Below are 13,729 nucleotides of genomic sequence, written 5' to 3'. Positions count from 1 at the left end.
CAGTCACCAGGCTGAGCTATTGCTGTCTGGCATTGACGCCGTTAGCAACACTCCCATGCAACATTTCAATGACAATTGACAACAAATTTATTAACTAGAAACGAGGCAAAAGGCACAATGAATTGCATCATTCAAGTATTTGCATAGGTGCACAGAGAGCATTATTGTAAACAATACATGGACCTAAGAGAAAGTGACACGTACTTTGTCTATGTTCTCCCAAATAATACTTTTTTTTTTAATCACGTTTTATTTTCTCCCCCCTCTTCATTCACTCAGCTCAGACATGCGGAAATGTAAAGTGATTTACTGAGTGTTCCCTTTTATGATATCCCAGAACTGCAGGGTTCCCTTCAGGGTTCAGGGCATGTCCAGTTGTTTTCTGAGCTTCGTGTTCCCTGGCTCTATTCCCCCACCCACTGAAGTCAGTGGAAAGTCTCCTAAGGATTTCAGTGGGCCCGGATCAGACCCAGAGGCTGTCGCTGAGGTGTTGCTGTCTGCAGGCGTTAATAAGTGTGTGTGTGTGTGTGGTTTTAATAAGATGTCGAGCTATGTTCAAAATATGTATCTTCTGCTGATAGGGATTGAGGCCTAAATGCATGATGTGTCCTTTCCCCCCACCCTGTGTCCATCTAGTCTGTAAGCTCTTTGGGGCAGGGACTGTCTACCACTCCTTGCACAATGGGGGCTCATTCTGGATTGGTGCCTTGTCACTGCTGTAATAAACATGATTCACAGCAATGAACGGCGTGGTGAAAAGCCAGCTAAGGTGACCATTACAATCACCAGAAGATAAGAAAAAAACTCTGAGAAATAACTGGCTGCTGGTGCGAGTCCCTTCTTACCACCCTTCCTCCAGGGTCTTTTGCAAGGAAACCATACAACTAAAGAGGGGCCTACAAAAATACTTTGATTTCATCAAACTGCAAATGGCTGCTTTGCATTGAAGCACTGGTGCCAGTGGACAGTCATTAGGACCAGGTGTGGAGAAACGCATTTCAAGGTTAGTGAGAGTCACAGTCTCATTCACTTACGGCCCCATTTGGGGGACATTATTGGTTGGTTTTTAAGGAGTATGATAATCTCGGCAGATGGTCCAAACTAACCATTGCAGTGAGTAGACAGCTGGATGGTAACAAAATGCCCCGTCTACTTAAAAAACCTTGAGGAGGAAGAAGTGCTAATGTTACAAAAAATGGCTCGGTCCATCTTTAGATGCCAGCCAAACCTAATGTGAATGTTCAGAGGTATTTCTTCATGGCCAGGCAGCAATAATGGAATCACAACCCAGAACAGGGTTTTGCAGCAAATCGTAGGGTTTCTTACACTGCGCAGCCTGGACTATTTGGCTTGAAGACCTCTGTCCATAATAAGTCTGATATGACATAGCTTCTGTGTCTCTAACTCTGGAATTGCTGATGTTCACACATGAAGTAATTTCAAGGAAAACTGAAAAATTGCTAGGGGAACAAAATGTCCCAAATCTAAAATCCTGAGATAAAATGTGTGGAAACCCAAATCGGTTAAAAAAAACAAATTCACAAGGTTAAGGATTAGGACCTTCAGTTTAAAGTGCACCTGGACAACTGCCTCCACTAGGTCCATTTAGAGGAGAGTTTGGATTCAATCAGCTGTCCAACAAAAGCACCATATGTCATATAAATCTTCCATTGCTCTCCCAACTGGGAAGCTTTAAAGTTACGTTTCTTGTTAGTCTGGTGACCAGGTACCCAGTGTTGCTCTGTATTGCTCAACACAGAATGGAGGCTGATGGGCTATATACAGAAAGTGTACCGGTCTGGTTAGCTGTGGTACCCCATTATGGCAGGAAGGTTCCACCACCCGGACTTCATTTTAACTCCATTTGACTGTTCACCCTGTATTTTCTTTAGAGAGTTTTTCTGTAGTACCTAGTCTAAGTCCAAACGACACTGATAAGGGCACATAAACCAAGCTGGAAATGCTACTAGATCTTACACTTACATCAACAAGACAAGACACAGCGGAATCGAGCAGCTAATGCAACACAACTGACTGGCGGTGATGGAAAGGATCTTGCTCGGGATGATCTGGTTGGGAGGAGGTTCCAGCCCAAACTTATCAGCAAGCCCAGGTTACTTCAGCGTGGCATATTTTCCACTGTTTCCTTCCCCGCTGCTGGCCAGTCAGTCAATGCCCAGGGAAACAGAATGGCAATGTAGCAGTGACACACACGTGGCTGCTCTGGACAGACCGGGGGAAGCAGAGTGGCTTGATCCTTAGAGCACCGCCTGTCAAGTCCAGCAGCTGACAAATTCAGATCACTGAGCACTGGAGCACTAAATTACTGATGAAATATAGAGTGGAGGTGTAGCTATGCCAGCCCCAAGATATTAGAGAGACAAGGTGGGTGAGGTCATATTTTTTAAAATATGGAGCACGCTCTCTCCCCAGCCCCCCTCTTCTGCATTATACGTTGCACAATAATATTTCACTGCCATTTTAAACAAGTAACTCCTGTATTGCAGGAAGCCAAAGGCACAGTGGGCCAAATTCAGCCTTGGCATATACTGATGCAATTCCCATTGGCGTCAGTAAGCGTTGCATCTGCCTACACCAGCACTGGCAGCGACATCCATTTGTGCAGGGCCGGATGTGGCCCAGTGGGTCAGGTGGGAAACATGGGGCCGGGGGAGAGGGATCAAGCTCTGTACATGACCTGTGTATCTGCTTCCTGGTGACAAAGACATCCAGTTCCTTATGAGATCCCAAGTTGACACGGAAAGAATCCCTGTTTGGCTGGATGACCCCAGCCCTGCAGCACAGAGTGCCTGGCCATCATTTCTGCAAGGCGTTCACTCCTCCGGCTAGCTTCACCGTTGAATTCTGGTGTGGGGAGTTACAATGAAAAAAAGACACTGCAATAAGTAAAAAGAAAAGGAGGACTTGTGGCACCTTAGAGACTAACCAATTTATTTGAGCATAAGCTTTCGTGAGCTACAGCTCACTTCATCGGATGCATACTAGCTTAAAGCTGTTTATAGCGTAGTCGTAGCCTGACTTTGCTCTGTTCCCCCCATCTCCAGAGAACAACCACAGACACCGTGTGGTTGTTCTCTGGAGATGGGGGGAACAGAGCAAAGTCAGGCTATGACTACGCTATAAACAGCTTTAGGCCAGTATGCATCCGATGAAGTGAGCTGTTGCTCACGAAAGCTTATGCTCAAATAAATTGGTCAGTCTCTAAGGTGCCACAAATACTCCTTTTCTTTTTGCGAAAACAGACTGACACGGCTGTTACTCTGAAAACTGAAATAAGTATTTGTGAAAAAGAAAAAGCTTCCCACTTGTTCTCATTCAGCTCACACCACAGAGGGGCAGGCCAGGCTGTCTCAGTACAGCTGACCGATAGAAGAAACCCTGGTAACTCATGCCAGTTCAGACCTGTATCCCGCTTCTGGCAGTGGCTCGTACCAGACTCTTCACAGGAAGGCGCAAGAATCCCCATAATGGACACTTCTAGCGTAACCCACCCATAGGGAAAGTTTCTTCCTAACCCCAGGCAATTAGAGGCTGGTCTCAGACTTTATGGTAAGGTTTCATTTATAAGGGTGAGTCAATGATTAATAGACACTATAAGCACATTACATGGATGAGTAATGTATTCTAAGCAAGAAACAAAGAACTTTGAATTCACATTCAGAAAAGGCATCTATATGGCCAAGCCTATAGGGTCCCCAACCTCAGGGCATAAGAAATGTTTGCAGTCAACTGCACATGACCTAAACCTTTCCTTGCAGTTTACATACATGAGTAATGTGTGTTACAGATGGTTATAAGTTAGTCACTGGACAGTGGTATAGCTAGTTATAAGCCATAGTCTCAAACAGTCCATAAACATTGATTAACCATTTATTAAAACACCTATTAATCATTTATCAACTCTTTATCAATGGAACCCTAATATAAAGAGTGACAAGACTGGAATTTTCCCTGAAGCAGGAAAGTTTATATCCCTTATAATTTTTGTCCAATCTAATATAACAGTGCGTGTTTTCAGTAGTCATATAAATGTCTAATTCTTTAGGAATCCTGTGGCAATGAGTTCCACAGGCAGTGTGTTGTGTTAAAGCATGTTTACTCTGACCAGGTCCAAATTGGTTGCCTTTCAGTTTCATTGGATGGCCTCCTTGTTCTGAATTTATGAAAAAGGGTAAATAGGAGTGACTGAATTACTTTTTCAATAGCCTTTATTATTTTGTACTCACCTACTGCCATGTCCTCTCTTATTCGTCTCCTTTCAAAATACCTCCTCAGTGGCCATTCTGACTAATCTTTTACGTCACCCGTCCCTGGACCCCAGAACGGAACACAGGTTTCTGGATGAGGGCCTACCATCAATTTATAATTATACACGGCCATCATCATATGGTCAGTATTTTTTTCTAGCCCATTCCTAACATATCCAACATGGCTGCAATTGTATAATGGGGAGAAGTTTACCCGGAGCTATATCCACAGTGTCAAGTCAAGTCTTTTCCTTGAGCGATAAAGAGCTTATTTAAAAACCAGCCTGGTGTCTGAGCAGCTAGAGTTCTTCCTTCCAGCGTGTATTGTCCTGTATTTAGCCACCATGAATTTAATCTGCCATCATGCTGGCCAGTCCCTTGGCTTTGAAATTCCTCAGTGCCTCACTAGTCTTGACCAATGTAAATAATTGTCTGTCCTCAGCATGTTTTGCCACCTCGGTTGCTGCTTGTGCCCTTCTCTAGAAGACCATTAATTAGCGTAGAGATTTAATCTCTGGGAAGGTGCTATGGCCGCTAGAGAATTAAAAAGCAACTCAACTGCTGTGTAACCCAGTCACAGTGTTGCCTAAATTCAGCAATTCCCACGGCTGATCTTTTGTTTCTATTAAAGACCATTTTGAAACAGTCGAATCCAGTCGATCGTTTAACCTAACAAATACGTAGTGAGAAATTAACTAAAATCAGTGCCATCAGCCCTACAACAACAAACAGGTGCGTGCGGCCAAGCACTCGAAAGCAACCCAGACACAATAAACCAGCGAAGGGAAATATTTTGGTGATAAAACCTCTTTGTTTCCTTTAACCACACTGTGCTAGTGGATTTTATACTTTAATAGCAAGGTGATTTTATCTCTGGAACAGCCGTGCTTGGTGGTGGCGAGAGCATGCTGCTTTCCTCTGCGGTATTTTGTAAGTAAGCCCTACCTCTGCCGGTGGAGGGTGTCGTCCTGGGTGCCTTCCAGCAGTAGGTGGCGGTAGTGTTGTGGTGTTAATCTTTGGCACAGTCCTGGGTCCAGTAGGAACGGGGTTTGCCGGCAAAGCTTTCTGTGGTGGGCGGGGTCTAGCAGTATCCTAAGCAAGAAACAAAGAGCTTTGAATTCACATTCAGGAAGGGCACCTCTATGGCCAAGCCGATGGGGTCCCCAACTTCAGGGCATAAGAAAGGTTTGCAGCCAATTGCACATGACTTAACCCTTTCCTGGCAGTTACTGAGAGCCTAGAATCCCATGTAGTGCAACAGCACAAGCCCGCTGCCGGCCCTGACACATCACAACATGCCCATGCTGGTGGTCTCAGCAAAGAGGCTGAGGACTGAATGGACCTGGGGAGAGAATGGCTGTCTCCCTCCGAATCACAGAGGCAGCACAAGTGGCTGCTGCCCATGTTCTCTGCCTGTTCTGCCCATGACTTGAGCACTTCTGCCTCCAGAGCTTTTAATTCGCATGATTCCCTGATTTGGATTGGGAAGTCTCAGCCTAGTACTTAGACCCATAGACTTTAAGGTCAGAAGGGACCATCATGACCATCTAGTCTGACCTCCTGCACATTGCAGGCCACAGAACCTCGCCCACCCACCCCTGTACAAGACCCCCAACCTCTGGATGAGTTACTGACGTCCTCGAATCATGGTTTAAAGACTTCAACTTATAGAGAATCCACCTTTTAAACCTGCCAGTGACCCATGCCCCATGCTGCACGACAACACACACACACGCACGCACACGCATATATTATATAAAATATACATGCACACACACACACACACACCAGCATCTGATTGCAACTAGATTTTTTAATACAAATGAACAGAATAATGACTCTTGTCCTGCAACAAACAGCTGCCCATGGGATACGCTCAGCGTTACATTTTCTATTCTTATAACCACATTCAGTGCAAAACAAATGACTCTTGGGAGCAGGCATCCAGAGAGGCCCTACTCACGTGGCACTGCTTAGATTCTGTGTTTAGCCCTTGTGCTGCAGCTGCTGATGTAATAAACAAGTCTGCCTGTATAGGCTGGAGGGCACCCCAAAATCCCCCATGTTCATCTGAACTCATACAGATGCAACACTCGATGGTTCACATCAGCTAATGCTTGGGTATTTAACACCACTAACTCACGAGTCCCGCTCTTGTGTTCAAGGGGGAATTTCTAACTCCTTCAATGCAGACTATCAACACCTGTGTCCAGAGAGTCCTTATAGGTACAGGAAGTGCTCCCGTGCTGTGGATCCTTAGGAAAGACACTGACATGGGGAAATGCAGTGAAACTAATCTCTGGGGCCTTAATCAAATCAAATGATAGGGGATCTTCCTTCTTGAAACCTCCGCAGAAGCATTCCTCTGCTGTAGGTCTGACTGAGACAACCTCAGCTGCATGGCATATCTGGTTGTCACAGAGAAGAAACTTGTCTGGAGGAAAATTGTCAACAAACAGCCACGAGGGATATTTTCTCATTATTGATCAGAGGCCGCTTCCTGCTTTTGTTTGTTTTTTTTCCTGTGAATAACCTAATTGCAGAATTGTCCATAGGAACAATGGAGCTAGAAATAAGTCCCATACACTGAAATCCTGTGTGACTCGGTGTTTTGTTCTTATTTCTCCTCTACATCCTTTGGAGACGCTATCTGAAGCCAAATTCCTGCTGCCTCCTATGATGCAGCTCTCTGCTGGCATGCATCTTTGGAAGGCTTTCCTCTGGTTCTGGCCCGAAGCTCGTAAAAGGGCTTTCAAGGAATTGTGGGTGGTTTAAAGAGGGTTGTATGCTGACTTGAGCGAAGGAAATTTAGTAAATCAATTACACGCTGCATGAGGCCCGATAGACATGGAACAACCTAAAGTATAATCCAAGTGAGGCCAACCTGCAGCCACACAGAGCTACACCGCAGCCTAAGGATGCACCTCCAGGGAATGCTCCTGGAAGTGACAGGATCAAGATGGAGGATCGTATGATGGGGCCTCTCCTTGATTGCTAATTACATGCTGGGGATTGTCTTCTCCATAGGCTATAACTCTATAAAAGTCAAGAGTGACTGCAATCTGCTTCTTTAATACAAAATGTGTGTGGCCCTTAGGCTCCTGGCAAATTGTCAGCAGGTACATTTACACAGCAAAGACAAACCAGCAGCTGGCCCATGCCAGCCGATTTGGACTCCTGGGGCTCTGGCTGCGGGGCTGCTGTGTAGACTTCCGAGCTTGGGATGGAGCCCGGGCTCTGGGACCCGGCGAGGTGGAGGGTCTCAGAGCTCAGGCTGCAGCCCGAGCCCTGAGGCATGGACCAGCTGCGGGTGCCTAGTTGCTGCGTAGACATACCCAGTGTGACCTCAGTTACACAAAGCCTTGGTGCCCCTGCTGCAGGAAATGCTATTGCCTGGTACTGGCTAACGGGCTGCTTTGCACCCAGCGGGACTGGCAGCAGAGGCATCCGGAGAACTGATGGAGCTGAATGAAGAATAATCATCGAGAAAGAGTACCCAGCACAGGAACATTCTCAGCTGCAGCATGAGGCAGCAGGAGCACATACGCGAACCTCCCCACGGGGAAGAAATAGAACTGTCCTGCAGGAAGAGGTGTCACCGTGGGGTGCATTCACCTGCATCTCGTCTCAAGAGATATGAATGAAACCTAAATGAAAGCACAAAAGAACTGAGTCCTTGGTGGGTCCATACCACAAACTCCTGTGCACAGTTCAGCACAGCTCTTGGTCTGTGCTCAGAGAGAGCGCGGGTGGGGGAAATGCATCACTTGAGCTGCATTAGGGAAGGTTAGCCACTGAACTCTGCCCCATGCCTGGTGCTAGTGACCATCATAACCATCATGTTGCCATGAGCAGCTGGACTCCGGCACATTCGCTCAGAACAGGTGGCATGTGCCAACCACAAGGAAGGACAAACAGATATATGGCAAATTGCAATGTGATTCCTTTACCTGTGGGACTATGAGTTTTGGAGCAGGGGGTGCTGGCCTGGTTGGAGGAACTCGTCTTGCAGTGTCCTTCGGAATCCCATCTATCCGATATACCGGACCAGGGGATTTCCTGGTGTCGTTGCTGAGGCCAGCTGGGAAAGCAGGTGGTTGCTGTATATTAGTTTTGAGATCTGGGGCTGGTTTGGGGTGAAGCACTGCAGGCTTTGATGGGATTCCTGGGGTGCAGGTAGCCTGCATACAAGTCACACAAATACCAGGCATTATTTCCACATCAGACATGCTGCCTTTTATACTCATTGTCACACCTCTGTTTCTTCCATGAGGCCTTCCAGCAACAGAGCAAAATGTGCTGACTACAGAGTCCTAAACTGACAAAGTGACTCTGTCTTTGGCCATATATATCTAGCAAATGTTGATTATTTTAGATCATTTTGCCTGTAACACAGTCTATCCCAGGAAATTTACAAGTGTCAGCAATGGGTGCATTGAATAGTGTAGAAAACCATTTGAGTGTGATTTTCAAAGAAGCCAAAAGGAGTGAGTCTAGGGTTGCCAACTTTTTACTCATACAAAACGAACACCCTTGCCCCGCCCCTCCTCTGAGGTCCCGCCCGTGCCACGCCTCTTCTCCAAGGCCCCACCCCTGCTCACTCCACCCCCCCCCCCCCCCCGTTGCTCACTCTCCCCACCCTCACTCACTTGCTCATTTTCACTAGGCTGGCTCAGGGGGCTGGGGTGTGAGAGTCGGTGAGGGCGCCAGCTGGGGGTGCGGGCTCTGGGGTGGGGCCAGGCATGAGGAGTTTGGGGTGCAGGAGGAGGCTCCAGGCTGGGGGGTGGAGCCGAAGGGTTTGGAGTACGGGAGGGGGCTCTGGGCTGAGGTTTGGGCTGTGAGAGGAGGTACGGGCTCTGGGCTGGGGGTGCGGGTTCCAAGGTGGGACCAGAAATGAGGGGTTCAGGGTGCGGGAGGGGGCTCCAGGCTGGGGCAGAGGGTTGGGGTGTGGGGGGAGGGGGAGGGCTCCGGCTGGGGGTGCAGGCTCTGATGTGGGGCCAGGGATGAGGGATTTGGGGTACTGCAGAATACTCTGGGCTGGGACCGAGGGGTTTGGAGTGCGGGCGGGGGCTCTGGGCTGGGGCAGGGGTGTGGGGTGTGTGAAGGCTCTGGCTGGGGGTGCAGACTCTGGGGTGGGGAACCTTTTTTCTGTCACGGGCCATTGACCCACAGAAAAAAATCAATCCCGGGCCACTCAGCCGCCCGGGGGCGGGGGCATGGAGGCTCATGGCTTCCCCCTGCAGTGGGGTGAGCTGGCGCTTGCCTGAAATGTGGCGGCCAGAACTGGACACAACACTCCAGCTGAGGCCATAGCAGTGCAGAATAGAGCGGAAGAATTACTCCTTGTGTCTTGCTTACAGCACTCCTGCTCATACATCCCAGAATGATGTGGAGACAGAAGCAGACTCGGTTTAGCACTATGGCTGAACCATGCCTCTGGGTAGGTTTCCGGTGTCTTTGTCTCTACCTTTTTGTGTTCCTGTGGGGTTTTCAGCTTGAAGGCTGGATTTGCATGGCCGTTCACACCATACTGACCTGGAGCAGAGGCACTGCTGGCAATCAGGGAGAAAAAAGAGAAGAATGGGAGTTATTTCCTTAATGCATTTCCTCTCCCCCCCACAAATTCCAACAAGAAGTTTCATCAAAATTTGAAAACATCGACCAGCCCAACCAGCATGTCTAGCCATGTTGCCCTCTCGTGACTAAACTTTACCACACAAACTGCTATCCTGACATCCACAAACATCCGTGCCATTCATTAGTGGCTGCCTGGCCAACAGAATGGCCTATGGGAACATTCCCTTGTGCCTGTTCTCCAAAGGGAGGTGTCTGAAAGTTCAGTCCATGGCGTGATCTGCATGGCGTGAACCTTCTTCGGTGCTTCACAGGGAGGCGGATCATTAGATATAGGAGTTAATTGTGATTTCTCTTCTCTCGGACACTGGAAAAGTTTGGGACAGAGGAAGGCAAAGAATAACCCTGGACATTTACCGAAACTGTTGGCTCCTCTTTGAAGGGATGATGGTCTCTTTTAGAGGCCGGAGTCTGTCCTTCCATTTATAGCAGCAAAACGCAACTGCTATTCCGATCAAAAGCAAGATGGAAACCAGGACTCCTGCCATCACTGGAACCAGGCCTGAGAGCAAGAAAACAGAATCAATCGCTGTGTAAGGATCTTCCTTCCCCGACCCACACCACAGCTTTACTAGGGACCGGGAAGATAAAACGAGTTACACCCACTTTCTTGGGGCAAGGGCCCACTGTCCAGGCTGCCTCCGTTCCCAGGTTTGTTGCAGAACGGGGGTGCCCATCCACTCTTGCAGTGGCAGTTCTTGTTGCTGTTGCACACCTGTTTCGGGAACAGTTAGGGACTTGATTGGCAGCTGCTCAGCTCTGCTAGAATCCACGCGCCGCAACAAACCAAACACCAGCCTCCAGCCCCTCACATGGGCCACATGGGAGAGTAGGTGTTCAAAGGCACACACTGGGAGGTAGGCACCCCGTCACTCGAATGGGAGTAAGAAGCAGGAGACCAGAGGAGCTCATGTAAAATGTGACACCAGAACTGAGTTTTTAAAGTATAAATAGCTCCACAAAATGCCAGGCACAAACGTATAGTGGCTTGTCCCCACGCCAGCCTGAAACAGAAAGACACTTACTCCCTGCCCATGGCACTTCTTCCGACAGCCTTCAGAGTCAAAGATGGACGTGTTCCTGCAGTGTCCCTCGAAGCAAACCTGTGGGACCAGGAACCAAACACCCGTCAGCTCTCTGGGGGAAGGACCGTCCCTTTGTTCCATGTTTGTAAAGCACCTAGTGCGGGCGGGGGGGGGAGGGGGGCTGGCTAGGACTCATGAGGGCTACCAGAGTACAGATAATAATAAATAATAACGCCAGAACTGAAGCCACGGCAGCAGTGAAGTTCGGCTGGTCTCCAAGCAAATGTCCATCCCCACCCTGGCCCCAGTGAATGGGACTTCAGACACGCGATGGAGAAACTGAGGCTCAGGGTCCAGGTGACTCGTCCAAAGCCACGCAGCAGGCCTGTGTGAGAGCTGGCGTTAGTTCCTGACCCCCTAACCTGGTGCTCGTCGCTCTACGCCCCACTGTCCGAGAGCACAAGACTCAGATCTAACGTCGTCCCCCCCTTTCACATGGCAAAGATCTGGGGTGCGGCCTTTTGGTATCAGTGTAAAAAGGAGCCTTCTTTTGCTGCTCGAGAGAGAGGGAACTATTAGAAACATAGGAGTGGGAGGGACATCCTAGGCCATCACGTCCAGCCCCTGCTATAGCAGGTAGCCTGCGGTAGGGATGCAGTGCTCTCTCTCAACAAGCACGCAGAAGCAGTGTGGTAAGAAGTTGCCCAGGTGACATACATAACAATTCCTCAGAAGGGCATGAAGCCTCAGGTGAGAATTGTTTAATAACCATAGAACATTTTCCAGCTGGCAAAGCCACACCCAGACCCAGCCAACAACACTGTGGTACGCGGCTGTACCTACATGATTGTTCCCACACTTTGTTCCCGTCATCACCAGGCCAGGGTCTAGCATATCCCCTTCGCTCTCTTCAGCACCATACACGTGGGTCCCCCGACACTTGATCGGTCTTCCCTCCACCATAATGGTTGTGTCTATCGGGACAGCTCTGGACTCCAGTGGCTTGGAAGCAGAGCTCTGGCACTGTATCTTCCCACATTTCGCATCTCTGTTTGAAACGTGGAGACATAGTGAAAGGTTGCATTGTGCCTTCTGGTTAACGTTTCCACTTTATTCCCACAGAATTAAGAAAATTCACATTAAAACCAACAGATAGGAGGGGGCGCTGACCAATTTCTGAACGTACGTCAACACAATTAACATTCATTGGTTCAGTAGCAACAGAAATAATGAGCCAATGAGAGTCATCTTAAGGAACAATCCTAAGGAGACAGGCTTTGTCACCATTTCACCTGCGTACCTGGGGTAAGCCAAACCCACAGAGTCATAAACAGGACACAGGGCTGCAGGGCCCTTCACCCCACTGTGTGTTAAGGCTGTTCAGTCTGAATGGATGGCCATGGAGATGGCGATGGAGATGAACATGAACGCGCCTTTTAGACATTATAAATATTGGGCCTGGCCGAATAACAGGAAACAACACTTAGCAAAACTTTTTCAAAAATTTCCTTCCCTCTTTACTGTTGGGTAGAAATCTCATCCCTTTTTCTTCAAAATTCAGGGGTTTTTTGGTGGAATCTTTAAACTTGGAAAAATTTTGAGCAGCCCAAATAAATATCAATGCTACTATCATAAAGAACCGCACAGTTCTAATGGGGATAAGGGCGGTCTGACTGCAGGGAGAGGGCATCAATACGAATAGAGTGTAGCTTGCTTTAATCTGGTGCTCCTTATCTTAGGAAACATCACTTCCCTACTAGCAGTTATCAGTGGCCATTCTGCCTTCTACCTCGTCTCACACTTCCTGTATGTGCCGTAGACATCCTTCCCACAGTTCCCATAGGTGTCGCCGGCAGCGTTAACCTTCTCAAAGCACAGGTCAGGTGCAGGCCTCGCTCCTGTATGGAAGAGACTCATGTGACGGACTCTCGGGGAAGGTGGAGGCTTCTTAGGGTGACCAGATGTCCCGATTTTATAGGGACAGTCCCAATATTTGGGGCTTTGTCTTATATAGGCGCCTATTACCCACCACTCCCGTCCCGATTTTTCAAACTTGCTGTCTGGTCACGCTATGGCTTCCTCAAACCCAGCACTTGTTCATTCTTTTCCCTGACAAGTTGACGGACGAGACCCTATTACTACTTCCTCCCAGTGAGCAGTGCAGGAGAGGTTTTCCTGCCGAGCATGGACAGCCTGGGACAAGTCCTCAGGAACAGAACACTGCTGGGTGATAGCAAATGGGTGGAATGCTGGGCACAGCTGGAGCTTTCTGGCTGGCTGTCATTGGTATAATTTGCACAAGCACTTGGGTTTGCATTTGTGCTTCCTCCAGCCCCAACTGGCTTCTCCTCGATCACATGGTGAAGTCACAATTCCATGCTTGTGAGGTCATAATCTGTCACCGTAGAAATCTACAAGTCCTCTGTTTATCTGAAAACAGATACAACATGGGCAGAGGAAGTACAAGCTTCTGCCTCAACTCTTCCTGGCCGCTTCTGGAGACAGTTACGGGGAGGGAGCATAGTATAGCAGACAGGGCACTGGCCTACAAGTCAGGAGACCTAGGTTCAATTCCTGAGGTGGCCAATGACCTGCTGAGTGACCTTGGCCACCTCGTATTCCCTCTTTGTGCTTGTTTTCCCTCCTGCCCTGTGTCCGTCTGGTCTATTTGGATTGGAAGCTCCTCCAACTGGCGATTGTCTCTCATTACATTTGTACCATGCCCAGCACAATGGGTCCCGATCTCACTAAGGGGTCCTAGGCACTACCATAATGAACAATAATAATAATCTAAAGCAGATG

General features: G+C 48.4%; 1 protein-coding gene across 7 annotated transcripts in view; it reads right to left on the bottom strand.

Moving 5' to 3' along the window:
- Nucleotides 1–69: 69 nt before the first annotated feature.
- The window catches only part of ADAM19 (ADAM metallopeptidase domain 19), a 53,762-nt gene continuing 40,102 nt past the window's right edge, over nucleotides 70–13,729 (bottom strand). For 5 of the 7 annotated variants that reach the window (XM_043521624.1, XM_043521625.1, XM_043521626.1 and 2 more), the window contains 9 exons: nucleotides 12,717–12,825; nucleotides 11,771–11,975; nucleotides 10,928–11,005; nucleotides 10,509–10,617; nucleotides 10,260–10,404; nucleotides 9,736–9,820; nucleotides 8,219–8,449; nucleotides 5,214–5,360; nucleotides 70–2,865 (listed from right to left, as the gene is read on the bottom strand). In XM_043521624.1, coding sequence (XP_043377559.1) covers nucleotides 2,818–2,865; nucleotides 5,214–5,360; nucleotides 8,219–8,449; nucleotides 9,736–9,820; nucleotides 10,260–10,404; nucleotides 10,509–10,617; nucleotides 10,928–11,005; nucleotides 11,771–11,975; nucleotides 12,717–12,825 — 1,157 coding nt within the window. In that variant the 3' untranslated portion in view covers nucleotides 70–2,817. The remainder of the gene's footprint in view (nucleotides 2,866–5,213; nucleotides 5,361–8,218; nucleotides 8,450–9,735; nucleotides 9,821–10,259; nucleotides 10,405–10,508; nucleotides 10,618–10,927; nucleotides 11,006–11,770; nucleotides 11,976–12,716; nucleotides 12,826–13,729) is intronic. The other 2 variants (XM_037906646.2, XM_043521623.1) reach the window with 1 other exon arrangement.

This window comes from Chelonia mydas, chromosome 8 (genome assembly GCF_015237465.2).
Source record: "Chelonia mydas isolate rCheMyd1 chromosome 8, rCheMyd1.pri.v2, whole genome shotgun sequence".
In the NCBI taxonomy this organism is placed as follows: domain Eukaryota; kingdom Metazoa; phylum Chordata; order Testudines; family Cheloniidae; genus Chelonia; species Chelonia mydas.
Note: the sequence above shows the minus strand (reverse complement) of the source record. Positions and strands in the feature narration are given on the sequence as shown.